The following is a 26,424-nucleotide window of genomic DNA, read 5'->3' as shown; positions in this document are numbered from 1 at the left end:
AAGATTTAAATATTGAACATTTATTTTTAAAAGTTTTATCAAATACATTTAAATTGGTTTTGGGCTTAATTCCCGGGTTTTGGGAACTTATTTTATTGTTTATGATTTCCGCTGAAATATACTCTGAATTGGTTGTTTTAATGGAATGAACTGTTTTCAAGTTTAAGTATTTTTACAAGTATTTTGTATGAATACCAACTGTAGGGTTCCCGGGGTTCGGGGCCTTACATCAATTTAAACGATGTCGTCCCAATCGGTGTTTTGTAGGCGGTACAGAAAGCCCACAGTGCGTCATCTAATATCTCTGACCAATCCTTAGGGTTCTAACTAACCGTCTTCTCCAAAATCCTCTTGATGCCCCGATTCGTGAACTCAACCTGCTGGCTTGTTTGCGGGTGATATGGTGTAGAGAAGCGATGATGGACACCATATCGGGACAATGCCTTTTCCAACTAGGCATTATAGAAATGTGTCCCTCGGTCACTAATTAGTGCTTTGGGGCACCAAAGCGGGAGAACAACTTCTTCAAGAATTTCACCACCGACCTAGCATCATTTGTGGGCAAGGCTTGCGCCTCGGCCCATTTCGAAACATAATCAAAGGCTACTAGGATGTAACGATGGCTAAAAGAATTCGGGAAAGGTCCCATGAAGTCGATGACCCAGACATCAAAAACCTCGCAGACCTGAATTGGTCGCTGGGGCATCTCATCTCGTGATAAGATGTTGCTCGCCCTCTGGCAAGCAATACAAGACTGCACCATTTCATGAGCATCACGAAAGATGGTTGGCCAGAAAAAACCTGCGTCAAAGACCTTCTTCGCCGTGGATGTGGCTCCATGGTGTCCTCCGGTCGTACCCTCGTGGCAGTGTTTCAAGATCTTTCAAGCCTCATCACCATACACACACCTACGCACGAGCTGATCGGCACCAACACGAAACTAGTAAGGATCCTCCCAAAAGTAATGCTTAACATCACAAAAGAATTTCTTCTTTTTCTAGTGAGTAAGACCCTTAAGCACGATCCCACTAACAAGAAAATTCGCAATGTCAGCGAACCAAGGATGATCCTCATCCCGTGTCTCGATATGCATGAGGAACTCGTGGGGGAAATTGTCATTTACGTGAACCCCACTTGTTCCGATAAAGTTGAGCACTCAAGACGGGAGAGATGGTCGGCCGCGACATTTTTATCACCCTTTTGTCACGGATCTCAATGTCAAACTCCTGCAGCAACAAAATCCATCAAATAGTCTCGGCTTCGCATCTTGTTTACTGAAAAGATAGTGAAGGGCTGCATGATCTATGAACACAATGGTCTTAGAAAGGACAAGATAAGACCAGAATTTATCGAATGCGAAGACAACAACAAGGAGCTCTTTTTCAGTGGTCGTGTAGTGCTCCTGCGCATCATTCAGTGTCCTACTCGCATAATAAATCGAATGAATATGCTTATCCCGCCTTTGACCTAAGACCGCCTCGACGGAAAAGTCACTCGCATCACACATCAACTCGAAAGGCAAGGACCAGTCGGGGGCAACCATAATAGGGGCATTCACCAATTTCTCCTTCAGCAACTCGAACGCCCGAAGACATTCGGAGGAGAAAACAAATAGGGCATCCTTTTCAAGGAGTTTCTAAATCGGGCGGGCGATTTGGGAAAAGTCCTTTATGAATCGCCGATAAAATCCCGCGTGGCCGAGAAAACTCCTAATAGACTTCACCGAGTTTGGTGGCGGAAGCTTTGAAATGGTATCAATTTTGTCACGATCAACCTCAAGCCCCGCCTGTGAAATCTTATGCCCTAACACAATGCCCTCTTTCACCATGAAGTGGCATTTCTCCCAATTAAGCACAAGGTTGGCCTCCTCACATCAGGCCAACATTCTCTCCAGATTTCTCAAACAATGATCAAAAGAACTCCCAAACACAGAAAAACCGTCCATAAAAACATCCATGGAGTCTTGGATCATATCATGAAAAATTGCCACCATACATCTCTGAAACGTGGCTAGGGCATTACATAGTCCAAAAGGCATCTGCCCGTAGGCGAATGTGCCATAGGGACATGTGAATGTCGTTTTCTCCTGATCCTCAGGAGAGATGGGGATCTGAAAGTTTCCCGAGAAACCATCAAGAAAGCAATAGTACATCTTTCCCGACAGTCGCTCCAACATCTGGTCAATGAAAGGGAGTGGAAAATGGTCTTTCCTCGTGGTATCGTTGAGTTTGCGGTAGTCAATGAAAACTCTCCATCCCGTGACGGTACGCGTAGGAATCAACTCGTTCTTCTCATTCACAACAACCGTCATACCACCCTTTTTCGGGACGACATGCACCGGGCTCACCCATGGGGAATCATATATTGGAAAAATCAATCCAGCATCGAGTAGCTTAATGACCTCCTTCTTCACAACGTCTTGCATATTAGGGTTGAGACGTCGTTGGTGCTGCACCACAGGTTTATACTCCTCCTCCATCAAGATCTTATGGGTACAAAAAGATGGACTGATCCCTTTTATATCCATGATCTTCCAAGAGATCACGTGCTTATGCCTCTTCAGAACCGTGAGCAGCTTCACCTTCTCCTCATTCGACAAACTCGTAAAAATGATAACAGGAAGGCGGGACCCATCCTCCAAAAAGGCATACTCCAAATGGGAAGGGAGTTCCTTAAGCTCGATAGATGGTGGGTCCACAACAGGAGGTTTTGCCATAGTCTAGGAAACGCGATCAACATCCTCAATCCTCTCTAAACACTCAAGAGGCTCGTGGTCCACACCACAGACCAACTCCTCAAATAGAGGTCCACTGACCAAGTCAGAAATCCCTCCAACACACAACTGAGTATCGAGAGAATCTTCCTCACACGTGTCCTGTATGTGCTCACAAACGCAAGAATCGATGGTATCAATGTAGAGCACGTCGTCATGATCATGTGGGTGGCGCATGTATCTCCCAATAGCAAAGGTCACCTCCTTGTCTCCAACTCTAAAAGTTGGTCTGCCGGTGCAGATAGCGAAGAGAGCTCTAGCAATGGCTATGAAAGGACAACCTAAGATGAGTGGTACATTTTTATCCTCATCCATGTCCAAGATCACAAAGTCGACAGGAAACACAAATTTGTCGATTTTCACAAGCATATTCTCAACTATACCTCTCGGGTATTTCACCGAGCGGTCAGCAAGCTGAATGCTCATGTGAGTAGGCTTAGGCTCACCTAGGTCTAGCTTTGAAAAAACAGAATAAGGCATCAAGTTTATGCTAGCACCTAGGTCGGCTAAAGCGTTACTAACCGATAAACTACCGATCAAACATGGAATGGTAAAACTGCCTGGATCGGTCATTTTTTGTTGCAATTATTCTGAAGGACCGCAGAACACTCCTCATTCAAAGTCACGCAAGAAAGTTCTTCTAATTTCTTCTTGTTCGAGAGAACCTCTTTCAGAAACTTAGCATACTTAGGCATTTCTTTCAACGCATCAAGAAACGGAAGATTAATGTGAAGCTTCTTAGGCTCTAAGAATTTCCCGTACTGTTCTTCCATCTTCAGCTTCTTCAAATGGCCTGGGTATGGAATGGGAGGAACATAAGTCCTAACTAGCTCACTGGTTTGTGCGGTACTTTCTGGTGTTACCCTCGGGTGCACCTCACCAGGAGTCTCAGTCTCGATCTCATCGGCAATCGGTTTTGGTGTGGAAACCGATGCATCAACAGGAATGGTGGATCTACCACTCCTCAGGGTAATCGCCTTAGCCTCGGCATTCGGATAAATCTCAGTTTTACTGGGAAGGCTACCCTGTGGTCTCATAGAAAGGAGCTGAGCAATCTGTCCAACCTGATTCTCGATGGTCTGAATGGACGCTTTCTGATTCCTCAACTTGAGATCGTGTCTCTGGAGAGTCTCATCAATCTTCATGTTTGATGTGCGTCGGATAACCCTATAACAATGACCCTTACAACTAAGCTTTAAATTTAAAACGAAATTCCTAAAACCACACACAACCGACAAGTGTACCGATCGCAAGTAGTATAGACCTAGGAAGTCCGGGTATCGAACACGTGGACACGTAAGAACGCTAACGATCACTAACCCTAGACAAGACCTACCTTAGAATAATATTTAATTGATTTTTGATTTTTAATTACTTAACTGAACTAACCTAACTGATTGACAAAACTTACCAAAAATAGAAAACTTAACGGGGAACTAACTGTGTTAACTTAGGATGGAGAAAAAAGTCTACCTATGTCTGAATCAAATTGTAGGCCTAACAAGCTAATGGATTGAATGATATCAAGACACCAATCCCTAAAGATGACATGACTAAAGATCGCTGGGGCTCACTGGATTACCTCTCGATCTCACTTAACAAGCCTAAACTACTCAAAATCGGCTAAAACGACCAAACCGGGAAACAATTGTTAACGTGTTCTAATGATGGATCACCTCTCGGTCTCACCAACACTCGACCCTAATGCCAATGAATAATACACAACCAAGGATAGAGGAACAATTCAACTTAAACCAAAATAGATCAACTAGTCGCTCAAAACACCTAAATTTGACAAGAAACGAACTCGCTCTCGCGCAATCCTTATTCTAGCATGCAAAGGCAATGAGACAACCCTAACTTCTTATCACCTCTCGGTCTCAAAGAAGGTGTCTAACCGCTGTACTTAATCCAATAATCATGCAACAAAACCCTACCGTTGTTCCTACCGCAAATAAACCCTAAACACAAAGTCTAGAATCAAACAAGCACCGATCAATCAATACAAAACTAATCAACCAACGCGAGAGGTTTATGCAATGAATTACTAAAATTTCCAGCCCTTAAACACAACCTATTTCATGTCTAAATCAAACTTTACATTAACAAATCAAGTCTATCAATCAAACAATCCAACAAGCTCATCAAACACTAACAATTATCATCATTCCTAGGTAGAACTAACAAGATTAGCCTCTCATATTATTTGGACAGCAGCAAACACTTAATAAAATCATCAATAAACTCATCCCAATCATCTTAACAATCATTCAATGATCAACAAATATCAATAACAAGTCAATATCTCAAGCAATTGCAAAACTACTAATCAATTGAACAAATATAAAATGATGATGAACAATGTTATGAAAAGAAAGGATATGGATGAATTCTGGGCTGTTCTTAGCTGCTACAACTGATGAGAAATGTCCCCGAAGCTTGGTTCTTATGTCTTCTTCCTTCCCTAGCCGTCACACGATCAAACCCTAGTCAAACAACACTTTTTTCTTTCTTTTTCCCCTGCTGTGCTTGCGATCGGAAGTAGCTACCAGCCCTTAGGGTTTTTTTTATTTTATATAATATAATATAATATAATGTAGCTTGGGCTTGTCCATGATGCATACGGGCCGGGCCTTCAGCTTTGTCTTGAAGTTGTATGTGTAAAAGACCCGTAAGCTCTCCAAAAAGCTCGGTTTTTTTCTTCCTTTCCACCCAAAACCTACAAGATAAATAAAAATATGTAAAACCTATCTAAAACAAGTTAAAATACATAAAATGTAATACAATACATAGATAAAAGGTGCGGAAAATACGTGTGTTTTACAACACATCAAGGTTCCTCTGTTCAGCCAGTTTGTTTGAGGTCTCGGTTTTAGCCAAAAGCTAAGTCAAAAGATTTTCAACACTAGACCACCCACTAGACTTACCACTACTGCTGGAACCCTGAAACAGAGGCTTTTGCTGGTAAGATTGGTTCTGTGGTTGATTCTTGTAATTTGGATTTTGGTCAAACCCCAGTGGCTTTTGATTTTGACTTTGACTGCCACCACCATCTTTCCAGCTGAAATTTAGGTGATTTCTCCATCCCGGGTTATAGGAGTTGCTGTAGGCATTGTTTTGGTGGCCCACAAAGTCAACATCCTCCATCACCATGGCCTGCTGGCACTGACTGGTCTGGTGTTTCCCATCACACAACCCCACAACGAGAGCTAGATTTAGCCAAATCAGATTGCATCTGGTCAAATCTTTTGGTCAAGGCTTCTAACTGAGCGGAAACAAGGGTATTAGAATCGACATGAAGAACGCCCTTAGTGGCAGGAATACTACGAGGCGGATTATATGTAAAACTCTTCTTAGCAGCTCGTTCCTAGATATCCAATGCCTCATTGGGAGTACACTTACCGAAATCTCCTCCCACAACCTGATCGACAGCCTGCTTCTGTGCTCAGGATAAAGCATCAAAGAACGTACGACACTGAAGACCGTGACTCAAACCGTGATGAGGGTGTTTTCTCAACAAGCCCTTGAACCTCTCCCATGCAACATGAAGTGACTCGTCATCATCAACACGAAAACCAGTGATTTTTACCCGGTATCTTGCAGTTTTATCGGGTGGAAAGTACAAAAGAAGAAACTGCTCAAGCAATTGGTTCCAAGTGGGGATGGAACCGGAAGGGAGTGCCTCTAACCACTCCAAGGCAGCCCCGCAAAGTGAGAATGGAAAAAGTTGGAGTCTCACGGCATCGTCCGTACACCCCTGAATTTTGAATGTCGCACATAATCGAAGGAAATGCGCAACATGAGAATAAGGGTCCTCGTTCAAGAGGCCATGGAAAGAGACGGAATTTTCGACCATGTGAATAATACTCGACTTGATCTCGAAACTCATCCATGCGACCTTGATTGTTCAGATCCGCCATCTCTTCTACCTCAGGATTCGCATCCTCCTCTACAACTAAGATACAAGTTCGTTTTCGAAGACCTTGGCAATTTCACGTGCTCTCCTCCTCAAACCTTCTCAAAGATGTCACTCGAGTTCAGAAAGGGGGGAAACAAGCTCAGGACCGGGAGTGGTGGACATGCATCACCCGAAAGAAACGCGGAACGGAAAACAAACAAGACATGGAAAACTACCTAAAATACAACAAAAATAAAAATAAAACAAGATGAATAAAAATGAAATAGACTAAAATAACATGGAGAAAAAATATCAACAAGGCAAATCAATTACTCGTATCGTTTTCAAAAGTAAAACACCGTGTCCCCGGCAACGGCGCCAAAAACTTGACGTGTGCGAATATATATATATATAATTTTGAATAAAAGTTTCACACAAATCGGGTTTCAAAAATAGTTTTCACCAACAACCAAACCACATACGAAAGGCAAGTGTACCTATCGTTTGTAGCAAAGTATAGGTAAGAACCGAGTGTCTATCTATGGACACGGAAAACTTTTGATAATAAATCTTTGTAATTGATTTAACCGAACAAGCAATCAAATTGGGTTTTCAGATTACTAAACTAATATATAACAATAACAAAGCAAATAAAATACAACTAACCATCAATCCAAACAAAGCTACTTAGACTATGCATCCATTTAAATTTAGTGAAAAAATGACAATGATAATGGTAAACATCATGTATTAAGCATCAATATCAAATTCCAATCAAGGCAACCTAATACTAACAACACAACATCATGAAGGGTATTCAACAAGCTATTAATAATAGATTAGTAAGTTTGTCAAAACTACCAAATCTCACAGTTAAAGGAAAGCTAGCATGAAAACAACAAACTAACCACCTAAAATCATGTAAAATAGACAAGTTCAAGAACACTAGTTAAACACATGAATCTTTTAAATTAGCAAAATATAAACTAAGGATTATGGCCTTAATCTCTAGCAAACATCAACCAAATCAAAGAATCATGTTATCACCATACAATTTTCAAATATCAAGTGATAGGTTTCATGCTTGCTAAAATTCATAATCAAGTTAATTTCCACTAGTCATTCCTAACTTAGTGATATAAACAAAGTATGCATACACAAACTAAGTTCATAAACAAATACTCAACACATAGTTTTCCAACATATTATGGCTAAGCATCTATCAAACTAACAAGACTAGGAATTAAAACAAGCATTTAACCATTAAACTCTATTCAAGAACATGTCATAAACTTGAGAACACCAACTTGCCAAAATCATGCATAGATAAATATCACATAAGCAAAAGTTTCAACACAATCTAAGTAAGAAGAGTATTTAGCCCATAAGGCTTAATACAATAACCAAAATCAAAGTAATCTTACAAATCATTGTTAAGAAAAAAAGATTGCAAACTAAGATGAATGATGATTGCTACTTGAAAGGATGATCACACAAAGATGGAAGCCTTGAATTCTCTCTAGAACACACACAAGATATTTCCAGCAATTATAGAGAATTCCCCTAAGGTTCCACTCTTGAAATGAAGATAATGGAGGTGTGTTTATGCATTCTGGACGTCTGGCACGGGCAAGTACACGGGCTTGCACGGCCGTGCCTAATTGTGGAAATTCAACCCATGGCTTTATTCTAACCAAAAAGTCAGATTTTTCTGTTCTAGTACGAGCTGGTACTGGATTGCACGGGCTGGTTATTTTGAACTTTCTCGGCTATAGATCCTGCACTAGCTTGCACTGGCAAGTTTCTTGGTTGACACGGTCCCATGCTCGGGCTGGCATGGGCGTGCAGGTCTGGCAGATTGCTATTTTTGTCCCTGAAACGCCCTCTTTTCATGTTTTCTTTGTCGGGCGGGCGCCCGGACCTGCAAATTCACAAATAATTCAAATAAGTACCTAAAACAATGAATTTTCATGGAGTTTGGCATAAATATGAGGATAATTCGATGCAAAAAGATGTACACTTTGTGTTATATTAATTATCCCTTAAGACATGATATGACTATTGACGGGTGGATTGGAAAACCACCCTTAAGTGTAGTAATTCTCGTTAAAACGTGTGCGTTTATGTTTAATTTCTCGGGATTTGGATTGCTAAACTATGTTGTGTGTTTGTAGGTACAAGTGCTGAAAAAAGGTGATTCAAGTGAACTCTGATGGAGAGGAGCAAAGAACTTGAGAGTTGGTGATAGCAGCAACAAGTCAACCAACTAAGAAGGTTTTGGAGCTGAGGCTACCGTAGCTTATGGTAGCCACCGAAAGCTACGATAGGGTCCAGCGTAGCATGCTAGCGTAAACAGAACAAAGCTAGTGTAATGATTTTAGAAGCCACCGTAAGCTACGATGGCCACCGTAGCTTACGGTGGGGCCTTCATGCTGGTGGCGGTTACAACTCCAATTTTATGTTATAATTGGCTTTTTGAGATCCTTTTGATGTTATAATTGGCTTTTGAGATCCTTTTGAACTTAAACAAAAGAGTTGCGTAATAACCGAACTCCAAGAGGAATGCTCATTTAATCAATTGTTTACAACCTTCGTTTAGTTTATTTAGTTTATAAAATCAAATTAAACCAACCTAAATCTTACTTTTTCGTCATTTACATTTGTATTAGTTTAATTGTAAGCTACTCAGTAACACATATTCCACAAACTCTTCGTGTTCGACACCCATTTACCACTATCTAATTAGTTGTATTTGGTTTATTTTTGCGCGAGTCTTCGACCTCGTGTCAAATTTTGGCACCATTGCCGGGGAGTAGTGCGCAACGTGTGTTATTTTTGTAGTTTTTGTTTAATTGTTATTGTCAGTTTTACGCGGGTTGTGCTATTGTGTAGGTACTTACAGGTATATGCATACACGACGCTCTCGGTCTTCATCACCGTTAGCGTTTGATCCTGAAATCGACAGAAGCTTTTGTCAGAACCGGATTCTACAGAGGGAAAACAAGATTATTGGGTTACCAAGCACACAAGGTCGAACAACTGACGCCACAATCATGGCTTCGGAACAAACTGTACCACCAATGCCACCACCCATAAATTCTGAAAACCCATCATCCACTAAACCCATTACTACCACAATCTCTACAAATGTACCGACTTCAACCGTGTTTAGTTTTCAACAACCACCTAACCTTCCACCCTTGACCACTTTCATGCCTATGCAAGGACAATCATCAATCTCACCACAACAATCATCCTTCCATTCTCAACAAAATACACTTTATCAACAACCATACACATTTACCCAAGACCCACCCATAACTCATATTCCATCGGGTCAGAGATCGGGCCCGTATTTAATTGGTGGACAATGATATGGTGATGGCAATGAAAGGTATGAAGAGTTCGAAGAAGGATATTCAAGCGGGGTTGATGGGAATCAGTTGAGGATTCAAGGGCATTTTGGGTATGGATTCGACTTTCAACCACAACAACAAATGCAACAATGGGGTGGACCACATGTCAATCAAATACAACAACCACAACCATTGCAACAAGTTCCACAACAACCGCAATTTCAACAACCAAATCCCCAACCGCAAGTTCAACAAAATATGCAACAAAGGCACATTTACCGACAAATGGGCCAACCAAGAGTACCATTGGGGGTACCAAGAAGACATGCAATGGAAATGGTTAAGGGAATTGAAGCTCATTTTCGACCGATCATCACCAAAAAACCATCTCCTGTGGTTATTCCTCAAAACCACCAAGGAAGAACATTTCAGGTGAGAACCAATGCGCTCTGAAGTTTACTAAAGTACAAGGGTCTTTCAACGGAGGAACCCTATTTCCATTTAGAGGCATATGACTCTATTTGTAACACGATTGGGGGTCAAGGATTCTCACCGGATGAGGTGAAATTGGTTTTATTTCAATTTTCGTTGGAGATAAGGCGAAGAGATGGTTTTACACATTGCCATCCTTATCGATTTACACTTGGGCCGAAATGCAACAAAGGTTTTTGGAAAAGTTTTATACGGCCCAAAAGACTAATTATGCAAGACGAAGTTTGAGGTCTTTCCAACAACAATCGGGTGAATGTTTCATAAAGCATTCGAGAGGTTCAACATGATGATCAAGAATTGTCCTCATCATGGTATAGCTCTTTGGGAGTTGTTGAATGCTTTTCATGAAGGGTTGAATGCGGAAGATGAACGGGATTTGATGTCAATCACAAATGGTACGTTCGGTACCAATTATGAACAAGACGATTGGGCATTCTTGGAACAAATGTCGGTCACATCGAAGAGAAAGGCTCAAACTGCAAAAAGAGCAAGATCGGCAATTAGAAGACCGCAAGTTCATGCCGTGTAAGATGTGGGGGTACAAACTACTAATCAAAGAATTGATGTCTGTACAAATTGTAACGAGTTGGGTCATGGGGCTGATGTGTGTACGGTACGGCAAGCACAAGTCGAAGAGGTAAATGCACTTCAAGGTCAAGGGGGTGGTAATCGGAATTTCAACATGAACTCAAACACTTACCACCCCGGGTTGAGAAATCATCCACATCTCCGTTATGGAAATCAAGCAACTCAACTCAATCTGAATTTCCAAAGGACTTCTCAAACCACCTTTATCCCTCGTCAACAATACCTCAACCAAGGAAATCAAAGTCAATTTCAAGGAATGGGTGGTAATCAAGGTGGGTCTTCGGGCCAAAGTTCATCAAGTGGGAATGAAGTGATGGACACGCTAAAGATGATGCAGCAAGAGATGCAAAAGAGGAATCAGTTGGATGAAGCTCGTATACACAAGGATGAAATTCGTGAAAATGCCATCGAATCATTAACAACTCAAATGGGCCAACTTGCAACCGAGGTATCCAACTTGAAAAAGAACAAAGGTCAACTCCCAAGCGACACCAAGGTGAACCCTACTCATACAACTTCTCGCAATGTGCCGATTAATCAGGCAAGTGTTTTAAGAAGTGGTAAGGAGTTTAATATCAATACTGCACCGGAATTAGTTGAAGGTGTGGTAGAGGATGTGACGGGGATAGAAAGTGAAGATGAACAATCTTCACCCATTCAACCCCTTAAACCATCCACGTTTTCAAATAAAGATTCGGGTCAAAATGAACTTTTAAATGATAAAAGCAAGGAAGTGGGAGAGGTTCCAATTCCTTTTCCTTCGGCTTTAAACGATCCGAGTAAGAAAAACGTGATTTTAAAACGGGGTCCTCAAAAGAAGGAGATGTGGGAGGTATTTAAACAGGTTAAAGTTAAACTTCCTTTACTTGAGGCAATAAAACAAGTACCCACCTACGCAAAGTTTTTTAAAGAATTGTGTACTCAGAAAAGACAAACAACAAAAAGTTCCTAAACAAGTTGATTTAACTGAACGAGTGAGTGCAATTCTTAAGGGTGATCTCCCACCTAAGCTTCAAGATCCGGGAGCGCCCTTGATTAACATTCAAGTAGGTGACTTTCAAATGTCACGGGCGTTATTGGATCTTGGAGTGGGTGTGAGTATTTTACCGGGGGGTTTGTATGACCAATACGATTTTGGTCCACTTAAAGGAGTTGAGACCACAGTTGTATTGGCTGATTTGTCTCACAAACTTCCTCGGGGGATTGTGCGGGATGTTATTGTTAAAGTAGAGGAATTTTATTATCCTGTTGACTTTTTGGTTTTGGATTACTCGTCGGTTGACCCAACACAACAGCAAAACGTTATATTGGGTCGGCCATTTCTAAATACTGCTCATGCTATTATTGATTGCCGGTTTGGTATAGTTGACATGGCCTTTGGAAATAGAAAAATGCGCTTGAATGTGTTTACTAATGTTTCTAATTCATTGGCTAGTGAAGAATGTTTTATGGCAGATATTATAAATGGGTGTGTACCACACGAGTATGAGGAAGGTATGTTGGATGTTTGTGTTTGTGATGATTCAGAACAGGTTCACATTTGTGCATTGGAGTTGGAGGAAAGGAAACAAGATATCTTGGCATTGCAAGAAGGAAGACCATCGTGGACTCATCAGGTTGAGAGTCTACCAACAGAAATCAATTCGGACACTAAACCCTCATTGATTTGTCTTCCCAAGGTGGAATTGAAAGAATTGCCAAGTCATCTCAAGTATGCGTTTTTGGGATAAGGTGAGACGTTGCCGGTTATCATTGCCTCTAACTTGAATGAGGCTCAAGAAGAATGATTTTTGGAAGTGTTAAAGGCTCACAAGGCGGCGATTGGGTGGACAATAGCTGATTTGAAGGATATTAGTCCATTTATAGTTATGCACAAAATCATCACCAAGGATGAGGCAAAGCCTAGTTGGGAAACTCAAAGGAGGTTGAATCCTAACTTGAGAGAGTTGGTGAAAAAGGAAGTCATCAAATGGTTGGATGCGGGAATTATCTATCCTATTTCAGACAGTGCATGGGTAAGTCCAACACAGGTAGTCCCAAAGAAAGCCGGCATCCAGGTAATTAAAGACGAAAGTGGTGAACAAATCGCCACCCGACCGGTAACCGGGTGGCGAGTGTGCATTGATTATAGGAAGTTAAATGCGGCTACCTCAAAAGACCATTTTCCATTACCTTTAATTGACCAAATTATTGAAAAATTGTCGGGTCAAAAATTTTATTGTTTTTTGGATGGGTATTCGGGATATAATCAAATTGCAATCCATCTTGATGACCAACACAAAACCACATTCACATGTCCATATGAAACTTTTGCCTTTAGGCGAATGCCATTTGGATTGTGTAATGCCCCGGCCACGTTCCAACGATGTATGATGAGTATTTTTTCGGACATGGTTGGGGATTCACTTGAGGTATTTATGTTTGACTTTTCCATTTTTGGGTCAACTTTTGAAAGATATCTTGATGAATTGGAAAAAGTTTTAAAACGTTGTGTCGAGACTAATTTGGTTATAAGTTGGGAGAAAAGTCATTTCATGGTACAAAAGGGTATAGTGTTGGGTCATGTAATTTCGAGTCGGGGAATGGAGGTGGATAAAGCAAAAATTAAGGTTATTTCTTCATTGCCACCACCAAAAAATGTAAAAGGGGTAAGGTCATTTTTGGGGCATGCTGGGTTTTACCGGCGGTTTATTAAAGGTTTTAGTGTGATTACTAAACCTTTATGCAATTTGTTGCTAAAATATGTTGCATTTGATTTTACTAATGATTGTTTGCAAGCATTTGATGTTTTGAAGGAAAAGTTGGTGCAAGCACCGATATTGCAACCGCCGGATTGGACAAAGCCGTTTAAGATTATCTGTGATGCAAGTGACACCACGATTAGAGCAGTTTTGGGTCAAAGAATTGATAAGAAGCTAGTGGTGATTTACTATGCAAGCAAAATGTTATCCGAGGCACAGTTGAACTACACCACTACCGAAAAAGAATTACTTGCGGTGGTGTATGCCTTGGATAAGTTTCGGTCATACATATGGGGAAGTTAGGTGGTGGTTTATTCGGATCATAGTGCGGTTCGTTACCTAACGGAGAAGAAAGATGCAAAACCCCGTTTGATTCGTTGGGTTTTATTGTTACAAGAGTTCGATTTGGAGATCCGAGATAAGAATGGGTGTGAAAATGTGGTGGCGGACCACTTATCGAGAATTCCTTTGGAAGGGGTTGATGATTCACATGAAATCAATTAAAGATTTCTGGATGAACAGTTGTTAGACGTTTCCACTACACCGTGGTATGCTCATTTTGTTAATTATCAGGCCACGGGTGAGATGCCGAAACATTGGGCCAAGAAAAGGAGGCAACGATTTCTATCCCAAGTCAAGCAAAATATTTGGGATGAGCCTGACTTGTTCAAAATTGGTGCCGACCAAATCATTAGGCGTTGCATTCCCGAGTCGGAAGTTCAAGAGAATTTGGCACATGCTCATTCATCGGCTTGTGGAGGTCATTTTAGTGGGCAAAAGACGGGTTATCGAGTTCTTACAAGTGGATTTTATTGGCCCACTATTTTTAAAGATGCAAGTGAATATGCCCGTCATTGTGCTAATTGTCAAAAGATGGGCGAAATTTCAAAACAGGATGAGATGCCTTTGCAACCCATTTTGGTGGTTGACATTTTTGATGTATGGGGCATTCACACTATGGGCCTGTTTCCAAATTCTTGCAGGTACTTATATATTTTGATGACAGTGGATTATGTTTCAAAGTGGGTCGAGGCTACAGCAACAAGGACTAATGATCACGCCGTGGTATGTATGTTTGTTCAATCCAATATTTTTGCAAGATTTGGAATCCCAAGAGTGATTATTTGAGATGTGGAACGCACTTCAAGAACTTCAATTTCAGAAAATTGTTGAAGCGGTATAATGTGAATGTGACATTTGAGACAAAACAAGGTACACCTCAGTACGTATTTATCGATTCAGCAAATAAACGCTTTTTGCATAACAAACGAACGATTAACCGAACGGGTCTGGTTATGACCCAGATATCACGGGGGGCCATGATAATACGCTTAATATGAGCTAAAATATTAGTATAGTGGCCTTAGTTCGATAGCAAACAAGTTAAACGAAAACATGCTAGTTTAACTACCCGCTATAGAATTAAACGCGAAAGATAGTTACAAACCAAGCATTGTATCATCCGTTAAGCCGAAAAATACTTACCAAACACTTATTTGAAATGTTTTAAGCGATCCGTGAAAATATTTTCGATTTTTACAAACATATAGTATGTTTTTATAATTTTACACAAAAATAGCCGAAAAACACTCGTTTTCGCACTTTTTGACGCACCCGATATGTTTTTTGCACCAAAAACCGAACCCGAAATAAATTTGGACTCGGCATTTCACGTTCGGAGCACGTAAATCGAGAAAATTGGGCCAAATGGGCCAAAAAGGGGGCCCAACAAGCCCAGCCCGCCAAAAGTTGAAAAAAAAAGAAAAAAAAAAACTTTAATATTATTATTAAGTTTACTATATATATATATATATATATATATATATATATATATATATATATATATATAATAACCCTAGATATATTTGGACATCAAAATTGATGAAAAACTTCTGGAAAACCTTTCTTCCTCAGCAAACTTTCAAGAAACCCTAAGGTAACAACTTAAATAAGTAACTTTTACACTTGTTTAACATTGATTAATACCAAATAAACATAGTTTGATTGCCAAAAATCATTCCTACCCGTGTAAAAATCCTAAAATGTTCCATAAACATGTATTGATCATACACATGGTGAGGAACCTGGTTTAATAGTTTTTTTGGCCATAAACACGGAATAAAGGGTTGAAACGGCATTTTTACGGTTCAAAAGTTCATTTTTATACCCTAGCTAAAAACCCTAAGTTAAAGGGCTTTTATACTGATGAAACTTGCTTGGTTTGTGATATAGGACTTGTATCTAGCCTACATAGGAGCACAAGATCTTGAAAAGTTGTTTAGAAAGGCGGAAACGAACCAAAATCGCTAAGGTAATGCCGAAACACTCGCTTACGGGCTGTTTAGGTTAAGGATGTGATGTGCATATTATTACGACTAGAAATTTTTCAGGGACATCAGGAACCATGTCAATGAGTCCCTGTTCAAATTTGGTAATTTTTCGACCATCCGATATTATTTGGCAAATTTATTACCGAATTGGGACGTTTGTTTGGGAAAAACAGCTAAAATGCTTCAAAAATTATGAAATTTTTCTGGGAAGTCAGATTTGATGTATTTTGATTTCATATGAATTTTGGGATCATTTGGAGAATTTTAAAGATGTTTTATGCATATGCGTTCATGTGAATTTTTATAGCCGAATTTGGGCCGAAAAGAGAATTGCACATCCTTTTTACATTCTGAAATTGATACAGGTTGTTTTGGGATATGATTTGAGTATTTAGTAATTTTTGTGGAATTTTTGGAAATTGTTTGGGATAAACAGGCTATTCTCAGGCGAAATATAGCTAATAAAATGAATTTTTATAAATTAATAAATCAATAAATAATTCCAGAAATATTTTTATAAAAATATAAATATTTTAATTGATAAGTGTCTAAATTTTCATAAATTAATGATTAACGGTTAATTAATTATGCTAATTTGAAGATTAAACAAATCCAGTTTTTATAAAAACCGGCAAGTTTGCGACTAACGAATCTGCGGGAATATCAAAACACCAAGAGTGATCAAAAATCATATTTTTGGACTAATTAAGTAAAAACGAACTTTTCTATGAGAAACCTGGACAATCCGGGTGGATTGTGCGCTTTTCTTCTTAAATCAAACTGAATAAACGGAAACAGGCCCCATGGCTAATCCGGGACCCCAGTATATGATCCTTCTTTAATTTAATAATTTTATTAACCAATACATTTACCCAAGCTTATTTTCCCATAACTGTTTTCTGAACGCGTAAACGAACAACTTGGCCCAGCTAGGAAAACGGGAATCCGAGCCAAGTTCGGTTTTAAGTATTAGACATTGAAAAACATCACAACCTCAGCCTATTGCCACTTTCTGGGCGTTCCAGCTATACCTAGATTAGTTATACAGCCCAGTTTAGTATTGAGATTATAATAATATTAAAATATTAGTATTATTATAATATTGATTATAGGAAACCGTGATTGCAAGTTATACAAACCTCGAACCGACGTGCTACTGATTATCTACTAAACTGTGAGTTTCATGACCCCACTTCTAAACTGTTTTACGAACTTTTGGGGTGAAAAGCATGTTTGCTTATATATACATACCTGAAACATGTATTGATGTGAACTATCTAAGTGCTAACACACGAAAGTCCCCACGATCACAGTGATTAACTTCGAGCCGGTGGCTTGTGAATAGTACTATTGGTTTGACAAACCCAAACGGAATCGGCCTGGTTGCCGTGTCACATAGCGTCGTTTGCACATGACCATATTTATACAAACAGGCTATGTATTGTTAGACATAGGTGGGCGGAAGGGGAGCCACAGTGGTTGATTGAGCGTGGGAAATGGATGCACGCAGCACATACAGTCAAGGCTTCACTGTAGCTTAGCATAATTACATCATTTACATACATACATACTTATATCATGATTACAAGTGTTAACTTGTGAATACTCATAACTGTTTTCTTGAAACTCGTGAAACTCACCACCTCTAGTAGTTAACCCGTTTTAAACTGCTTTTCAGGTGTACCTAAATCGGAATGATTTGGTGATCTGTAACTTGCCCAAGGTGTGTGGTTGATGCTATGTGAATAGAAGCAAGGGAGTTAGTAGTAAGATCGTATAGTTAACGAACTAGTTTGATTTGTATCACCTAGACTATAAAACGATGACAAAACAAGGAAACGTAATATATTGTAAATTAGTTTGTAATGTTTCTTTATAAATAATGTGTTGATACCAGTGGTGTCTGTTGCATTCTCATTTTACGCTTCCGCATTGTGCTAGTCGGGGTGTGACAGAAGTTGGTATCAGAGCCATTGGTTATAAAGATTAGGTTATCCCTCAGGGTACCTAAAATATAACCGTAGGCTCGATTAACTCTGGGAAATATTTAAATAATAAATTAATATTATATACTGATGGATGCCGGGATGAACTTGTAGGGCAAGTGAGTTATTGTGGTCCGGAACATAATAACAGACTTGCTTGTACGAGGGAATTAGGGGAAAAGTCGCGGAACGTGTGGTTATGTAAAAATGGCAACATATGTGTATAAAAGGTAATGTGTAAGTATATATATATATGTAACACTCATACGTGCTTATTTGAAACAAGGTGTATGAATACGTGTACGTACGATACTATTGATGACAGTAAATTTTATTATGAATATTATATTCATTTATAGTTAGTATTAATTTTAATAATAATTAAAATTAAAAATTTTAATAAAACTAATATTATATTCTAATATAATTAATATTAAATTTTGCTTAATTAATTAATCTCCCTGACAATAGTTAGCGCTAGCAATAGATATTATTTTTATAACTAACCGTTGTGCAGAATCATGTCAAGGAATAACGACTACGTACCGGAAGAAGAACCAGTAATCTCTGCTGAGGAGGAGGACCCAGAGGAGGAACCGGAGGAAGATCCAGAGGAGGAATCAGAGGAGGATCCAGAGGAGGAGGACCCAGAAGAGGAATTGGAGGAGGATGAGGAAGAGGCGGAAGAAGAAGTTATTTGTAGAGAGCTACCCAGAAATGTGTCTGATCTGTCCGGCTACAGATGCAATAGTTAACCATCCAGGTCACCACGCAGAGATCAAAGCGAAGTTAACAGTCAGTACCATTCACCTGTTAGAGTAGCCAGATCACCAACTCCACCTATTCACCTATCGCCGACGACTTCAGCTACTACGCGAGTCCGACAGACTGCCCGTATTCGGGTAACCCCGATTAACCCTACCTCGATTCCATTTAGATCTACCTACTACCGGGGAGGACCTTCACGTCCTAGGGCAGATACTTCATCTTCCCGTTCATTGAGTATACCTACTCCTCGCCCTGACCTCCCAAACGCAGGAAATAACTCTTGGATGGCTGTCCTGACTGACCGTGTGATAGACCACTCGATAGCCATAGCTAACATTAACCAGGAAAGGAGGGACGTGACCCAGTGCTTATTGACATTACAGCAGATAGTGTTGAACCTACAGCAGTCAGATACCTACCACCACTAGTGTTTGGATAGGGTGACAGTTCGATTGTGGAAATGTTACCGGATGATTACAGTGTTGTTGTTTTTATGTTTGTGGCTAGTCTATCGTTTGTATGGATAGATGCGGAATATTACAAATATGTGTACGTAATCTTTGATAGTCCATGTATGTATATAGTAGTATGTTATGTTAACATGGGGCACAATTTTGTACATTATTACAAGCACTGACCCTTACAGGGTTAAGTCAAACAGTCACTTAGTGACAGATTTTGATATATACACGCAAGCACTGGCCTTTATCAGGCTAAGTCTATGTACTTTTGTTATCAATGTACAGAACAATTTGTGAAATGTCAGTATGTTATCTGGTTTACCTGTACAACATTTATTGTGATTATTATTACACAGTGCCGTAGTCTGGAATTAATATTAATTGGCTTATATTTGTTTATCATTATAGAATGGCCCCAAAGAAAACAAATCCGCAAAAATAGCCGAGATGATTGCTCGGCAAATGTAGGCAGTAATCCCACTTATTGTAACACAAGTAACTGCCGGTGTTAATGCCAATATACAAACGAACCAGCAACAAATCAATAATGCTCCCCCAACCAACACTGAAACAGACAAAAATAATAATCTCCCACCTAATACAAATGCCCATACCAATGCAAATAATCCCCCACCGGATACAAATAATGTCAACAACAATAATCCTCCACCGAACCCAAACAATAACAACCCTAATCCCCCTCAAAGGGAATATTCGATCAAAAACTTTATGGCCTGTAAACCGATCGAATTCAAAGGTATCGAAGGGCCAAACGGGCTGATTAACTGGATAGAGAAAATGGAATCTGTACTCAATATTAGCAATTGTCCACCCGAAAACATTGTCAAGTATGTTGCCTCTACTTTTATGGATCATGCTTTAATGTGGTGGAACACTACAGTTCAGATAAAAGGGCAAGATACAATTAACCGCATGATATGGACTGAACTCAAAACATTAATGCTAGATCATTTCTGTCCAAAGAACGAAATACAAAGGTTAGAACACGAACTCTGGAGTCTGGAAATTAAAGGAGCGGATCATTTGGGATACACGAATCGCTTCAATGAATTGGCCCGCTTAGTACCCTGGTTAGTAACTCCCGAAGATAAACGAATTGAACGTTATATTTGGGGTTTAGCCCCAGAAGTGAGGAGTTTGGTAAACTCCGTAGGTCACACATTGTTCGAGAATGCCGTGACTCAAGCCGGCATTGTGACTTTTGACTTGGTAAGAAGCGGAGTGTTGAGAATGGCTGGAGAATCAGTGGGTATGAAACGAACCGACTACGGGACGAGATCACAAGGAGGACAATCAAGCAAGCGTGCACGTCCAACAATAAGAAATTATGCTATAACTGGTTCCGATACGTAGCAAGACAGGTATAAGGGACCCTTGCCAAAGTGCGATAAATGTAATTACCATCATGTGAGAGAATGCAGATTCCCGGTATGCCAGAAATATGGTCGAATTGGGTATTATGCCCCTAATTGCAGAGCAGGTACAGAAATTGTGAACCGATCAACCCAAACAACTCAACCTTGTCGTCCACAGCCACCCAGACCTCAGCCAATCCGCCAACAACCTATCCAGCAGACTGCAGCCGCAACCACCTACCGTGCCTGCTATGAATGTGGCAGTACAGAACATATTAGAAGGAACTGCCCCAAGTTGAATCCAAGAGCAGTTACTAGACCGAACCAAGCATCGACTTCAAGTGCGCCTCGAGGATGCGCGTTCGTTATCAGGTCTAGAGAAGCATGACAAGACCCGAACGTAGTAACAGGTACATTCGTTGTTTCTGATCAATATGCTTCTGTATTATTTGATACGGGTGCCGATAGAAGCTTTGTTTCAACTAGTTTTGTATCCATGGGTAATATGTCAGTTAATGAACTAACAAACCCCTATACTATAGAACTCGCTAACGGTAACTCTATAACTGTCAACCAAATAATCCAAAACTGTTCCATTATTGTTAATGACCACCCATTCCTTATTGACCTACTCCCGGTAGAGTTAGGAAGTTTCGATGTTATTGTCAGCATGGACTGGTTAACCAAGAATAAGGCGGAGATTGTGTGTAATGACAAGACGGTTAAAATTCCCCTTCCGGAAGGTGAAATGATTATGGTACTGGGAGAGAAGTCTGGTTCGATATTACCTCTCGTGTCTCATCTCAAAGTGTTGAAATGTTTACGCCAAGGTTGTATGGCATTTTTGGCAAATGTGACCATAAAGAACACTGATGAGAAACGCATAGAAGATATCCCCGTTGTACGTGAATACCTCGATGTCTTTCCTGATGATCTACCTGGATTACCACCGAACCGACAGGTTGAATTCCGTATTGACTTAATTCCAGGATCAGACCCCATTGCTAAGGCACCTTACTGGCTGGCACCCTCTGAAATGCAAGAATTATCTAACCAGTTACAGGAGTTGTTAGATAAGGGTTTCATTCATCCTAGTTATTCTCCTTGGGGAGCACTGGTATTGTTCGTAAAGAAGAAAGATGGAAGTTTTAGAATGTGTATCGATTACCGGGAATTAAATAAAGTTACCATAAAAAACCGACACCCTCTTCCACGAATAGATGACTTATTTGGCCAACTTCAAGAGAAAAACTATTTCTCGAAAATTGACCTTCGATCCGGTTACCACCAATTTAAAATTCAAGAGGAAGATGTGTCTAACACGGCGTTCTGAACTCATTATGGCCACTACGAATTCCTAGTTATGCCGTTCAAACTAACTAATGCTCCCGCAGTTTTCATGGATCTTATGAATCGGGTTTGTAAACCGTACCTCGACAAATTTGTTATCGTGTTTATTGATGACATTTTGATATATTCGAAAACCAAAGAGCACCACGATCAGCACTTACGAACCATTTTGGAGTTGCTAAGGCAGGAAAAGTTGTATGCCAAATTATCAAAGTGTGAATTTTGGCTATAAGAGGTACAATTTCTAGGGCACGTTGTTAACCGACACGGTATCCATGTAGACCCGAGTAAGATTGAAGCCATCAAAAATTGGCAAGCCCCAAAGTCACCGAAAGAAATTCGTCAATTTTTGGGTTTAGCTAGGTATTATCGGTGCTTTATTGCTAACTTTTCGAGCATAGTCCAACCTTTAACCCTTTTGACTCAAAAAGATCGTGCTTATGTATGGGGAGAAGAACAAGAAGCGGTTTTCAATTGCTGAAACAGTAACTATGCCAAGCCCCGATACTGAGTCTTCCAGAGGGAACTGATGATCTGGTAGTTTATTGTGACGCGTCCCGAAAAGGGTTGGGATGCGTACTAATGCAAAGAAATAAAGTCATAGCTTATGCTTCCCGGCAGTTAAAGGTGCACGAGAAGAATTATACTACCCATGATTTGGAACTGGGCGCGGTTATTTTCGCACTTAAGATCTGGAGGCACTATTTTTATGGCACCAAATGTACAATATACACCGACCACAAGAGCCTACAGCATATTTTCGACCATAAAGAATTAAACATGAAGCAGAGGAGATGGGTAGAGCTATTGAACGATTATGACTTTGAGATTCGATATCATCCGGGCAAGGCTAATATAGTAGCAGATGCTTTGAGCAGAAAAGACAGGATCAAACCACTACGGGTCCGAGCACTTGGAATGATCGTCCAAACCAGTCTCACCGAACAAATTCGTATTGCTCAAAAAGAAGCTCTGAAAGGAGATCACTTGGAGGATGAAAACTTGCATGGGACCGAGCAAAACTTTGAAGAAAGAACTGACGAAATTTTATATTACAAAAACCGAGTTTGGATTCCCACTTTCAGCAATCTGCGTGACTTGATCATGGATGAAGCCCATAAGTCCAGATACTCCATTCACCCAGGAACAGATAAGATGTATAAGGACTTGAAGGAGTATTATTGGTGGCCCGGTATGAAGAAGGATATAGCCACGTATGTCAGCAAATGTTTAACCTGTGCGAGGGTTAAAGCCGAATATCAAAAGCCTTCGGGAATGTTGCACCAACCGGAAATACCGCAATGGAAATGGGAACAAATTACCATGGATTTTGTAACACACCACCCTAAAACTTCCAGAGGAAATGATGCAATATGGGTGATAGTTGACCGACTAACCAAATCCGCACACTTCCTTCCAATCCGAACCACTTACACAACCAAAAACTTGCTCACATTTACATAAATGAAATTATGTCCCGACACAGCGTACCCGTTTCAATTATTTCTGATCGAGATAGCCATTTCATCTCTCGTTTCTAGCAAGCCGTATAAGAAGCTTTGGGAACCCGAATTGATCTAAGCACCGCCTACCATCTCCAAACCGACGGTCAATCCGAGCGAACCATTCAAACCTTAGAATATTTGCTTCGCGCTTGTGTACTAGACTTCGGTGGGAACTGGGATCAACATCTTCCACTAGTTGAATTCTCATTCAATAACAGCTATCACAATAGCATTCAAGCTGCACCATACGAAGCGTTGTACGGGCGAAAATGTAGATCACCCCTGTGCTGGACTGAAGTCAGAGATACTCAAATTACTAGATCTGACTTGATTCAAGAAACCACCGACAAAATCCGTAAAATTACTAACAAATTAAAAATCGCCCGAGATCGACAGAAAAGCTATGCTGATGTTCGTAGAAAACTGTTATCTTTGGAAATAGGCGATAAAGTATTCCTCAAAGTATCCCCGTGGAAAGGCGTCATTCGATTCGGAAAAACCGGTAAACTAGCTCCGCGATACATTGGGCCATATGAAGTAATTTCTAAGATCAGTCCTGTAGCTTACCGACTCAAACTTCTTATAGAGTTGAGTTCTATTCACGATATCTTTCACGTTTCGAACCTGAAAAAGTGTCTTACTGACGAAGCCGAAATCGTGCCATCAAAAGACTTGAACGTAAACGAAAAACTAAACTTCGTAGAGGAACCGGTGGAAATATTAGAGGGGAAAATAAAACAATTAAGACATAACAAAATCCCTCTAGTCAAAGTTCGGTGGAATTCAGAACGGGGACCCGAATTTACGTGGGAGCGGAAATCCGAATTTAAAAAGAAATACCCGCACCTGTTTCCAAACAAAGACAAAGTTGAATAATAAAATTTCGGGGACGAAATTTTCTAACGGGGGGAGAATGTGAAATTTGAGATAAAACAAGGTACACCTCAGTACGTATTTATCAATTCAGCAAATAAACGCCTTTTACATAACAAACGAACGATTAACCGGACGGGTCTGGTTATGACCCAGATATCCCGGGGGGGGCATCTATAAGTGATATACATTTAATATGAGCTAAAATATTAGTATTATGGCCTTAGTTCGATAGCAAACAAGATAAAAGAAAACATGCTAGTTTAACTACCCGCTATAGAATTAAACGCGAAAGATGGTTACAAACCAAGCATTGTATCAACCGTTAAGCCAAAAAAGACTTACCAAACACTTATTTGAAATGTTTTAAGCGATCCACGAAAATATTTCCGATTTTTACAAACATATAGTATGTTTTTATAATTTTATACAAAAATAGCCGAAAAACACTTGTTTTCGCACTTTTTGACGCACCCGGTATGTTTTTTTTGCACCAAAAACCAAACCCGAAATAAATTTAGACTCAGCATTTCACGTTCGGGCACGTAAATCGAGAAAAGTGGGCAAAATGGGCCCAAAAGGGAGCCCAACAAGCCCAGCCCGCCAAAGTTGAAAAAAAAAGGAAAAAAAAACTTTATTATTATTATTAAGTTTACTAATATATATATAATAACCCTAGATATTTTTGGACATCAAAATTGATGAAAACTGCTGGAAAACCTTTCTTCCTCGGCAAACTTTCAGGAAACCCTATGGTAACAACTTAAGTAAGTAACTTTTACACTTGTTTAACATTGATTAATACCAAATAAACATAGTTTGATTGCCAAAAATCATTCCTACCCGTGTAAAAATCCTAAAAATGGTCCAAAAACATGTTTTGATCATAAACATGGTGAGGAACCTGGTTTAATAGTTTTTTTTGGCCATAAACACGGATTAAATGGTTGAAACGGCATTTTTACGGTTCAAAAGTTCGTTTTTATACCCTAGCCGAAACCCTAAGTTAAAGGGCTGTTCTATTGATGAAACTTGCTTGGTTTGTGATATAGGACTTGTATCTAGCCTACATAGGAGCACAAGAGCCTGAAAATTTGATTAGAAAGGCGGAAATGAACCAAAACCGCTAAGGTAATGCCGAAACACTCGCTTACGGGCTGTTTAGGTTAAGGTTGTGATGTGCATATTATTAGGCCTTGAAATTTTTCAGGGACATCAGGGACCGTGTCAATGAGTCCCTGTTCAAATTTGGTAATTTTTCGACCATCCAAGAATAACTGGCGAATTTATTACCGAATTGGGACGTTTATTTAGGAAAAATAGCTAAAATACTTCAAAAAGTATGAAATTTTTCTGGAAACTCAGATTTGATACAGGTTGTTTTGGGACATGATTTAAGTATTCATGAATTTTTGTGGAATTTTTGGAAATTGTTTAGGATAAACGGACGATTTTCAGGCGAAATATAGCTGATAAATGAATTTTTATAAATTAATAAATAAACAAATAATTCCAAAAATATTTTTATAAAATTATACATATTTTAATTTATAAGTGTCTAAATTTTTATAAATTAATGATTAACGGTTAATTAATTATGCTAATTTGAAAATTAAACAAATTCAGTTTTTATACAAACCGGCAAGTTTGCGACTAACGAATTTGCGGGAATATCAAAACGCCAAGAGTGATCAAAAATCATATTTTTGGACTAAATAAGTAAAAACGAACTTTTCTATGAGAAATCTGGACAATCCGGGTGGATTGTGCGCGTTTCTTCTTTAATCAAACTGAATAAACGGAAACGGGTCTCGTGGCTAATCCGGGACCCCAGTATGTGATCCTTCTTTATAACTTAATCATTTTATTAACCAATACATTTACCCAAGCTTATTTTCCCATAACTGTTTTCTGAACGCGTAAACGAA

The 26,424-nt window shown here is 39.7% G+C and overlaps 1 protein-coding gene and 1 non-coding gene across 2 annotated transcripts; one reads left to right on the top strand and one right to left on the bottom strand.

The window, feature by feature from the left end:
- Positions 1-2,719: 2,719 nt before the first annotated feature.
- Positions 2,720-3,346, bottom strand: LOC143550348 (uncharacterized). The gene has a single exon (XM_077041011.1). It carries the CDS (start codon positions 3,344-3,346, stop codon positions 2,720-2,722), a length of 627 nt encoding a protein of 208 aa, XP_076897126.1.
- Positions 3,347-6,264: 2,918 nt separating this feature from the next.
- LOC143550355 (small nucleolar RNA R71) lies at positions 6,265-6,369 on the top strand. The gene has a single exon (XR_013138312.1). It is a non-coding gene; the product is annotated as a small nucleolar RNA R71 (small nucleolar RNA).
- The last annotated feature ends 20,055 nt before the right edge of the window (positions 6,370-26,424 follow it).

This window comes from Bidens hawaiensis, unplaced genomic scaffold (assembly GCF_021521415.1).
Source record: "Bidens hawaiensis isolate Kalapana, Puna unplaced genomic scaffold, B.hawaiensis_p1.1 tig00016014_1, whole genome shotgun sequence".
Classification (NCBI taxonomy): domain Eukaryota; kingdom Viridiplantae; phylum Streptophyta; class Magnoliopsida; order Asterales; family Asteraceae; genus Bidens; species Bidens hawaiensis.
This window is presented reverse-complemented; position numbering and strand designations above follow the sequence as displayed.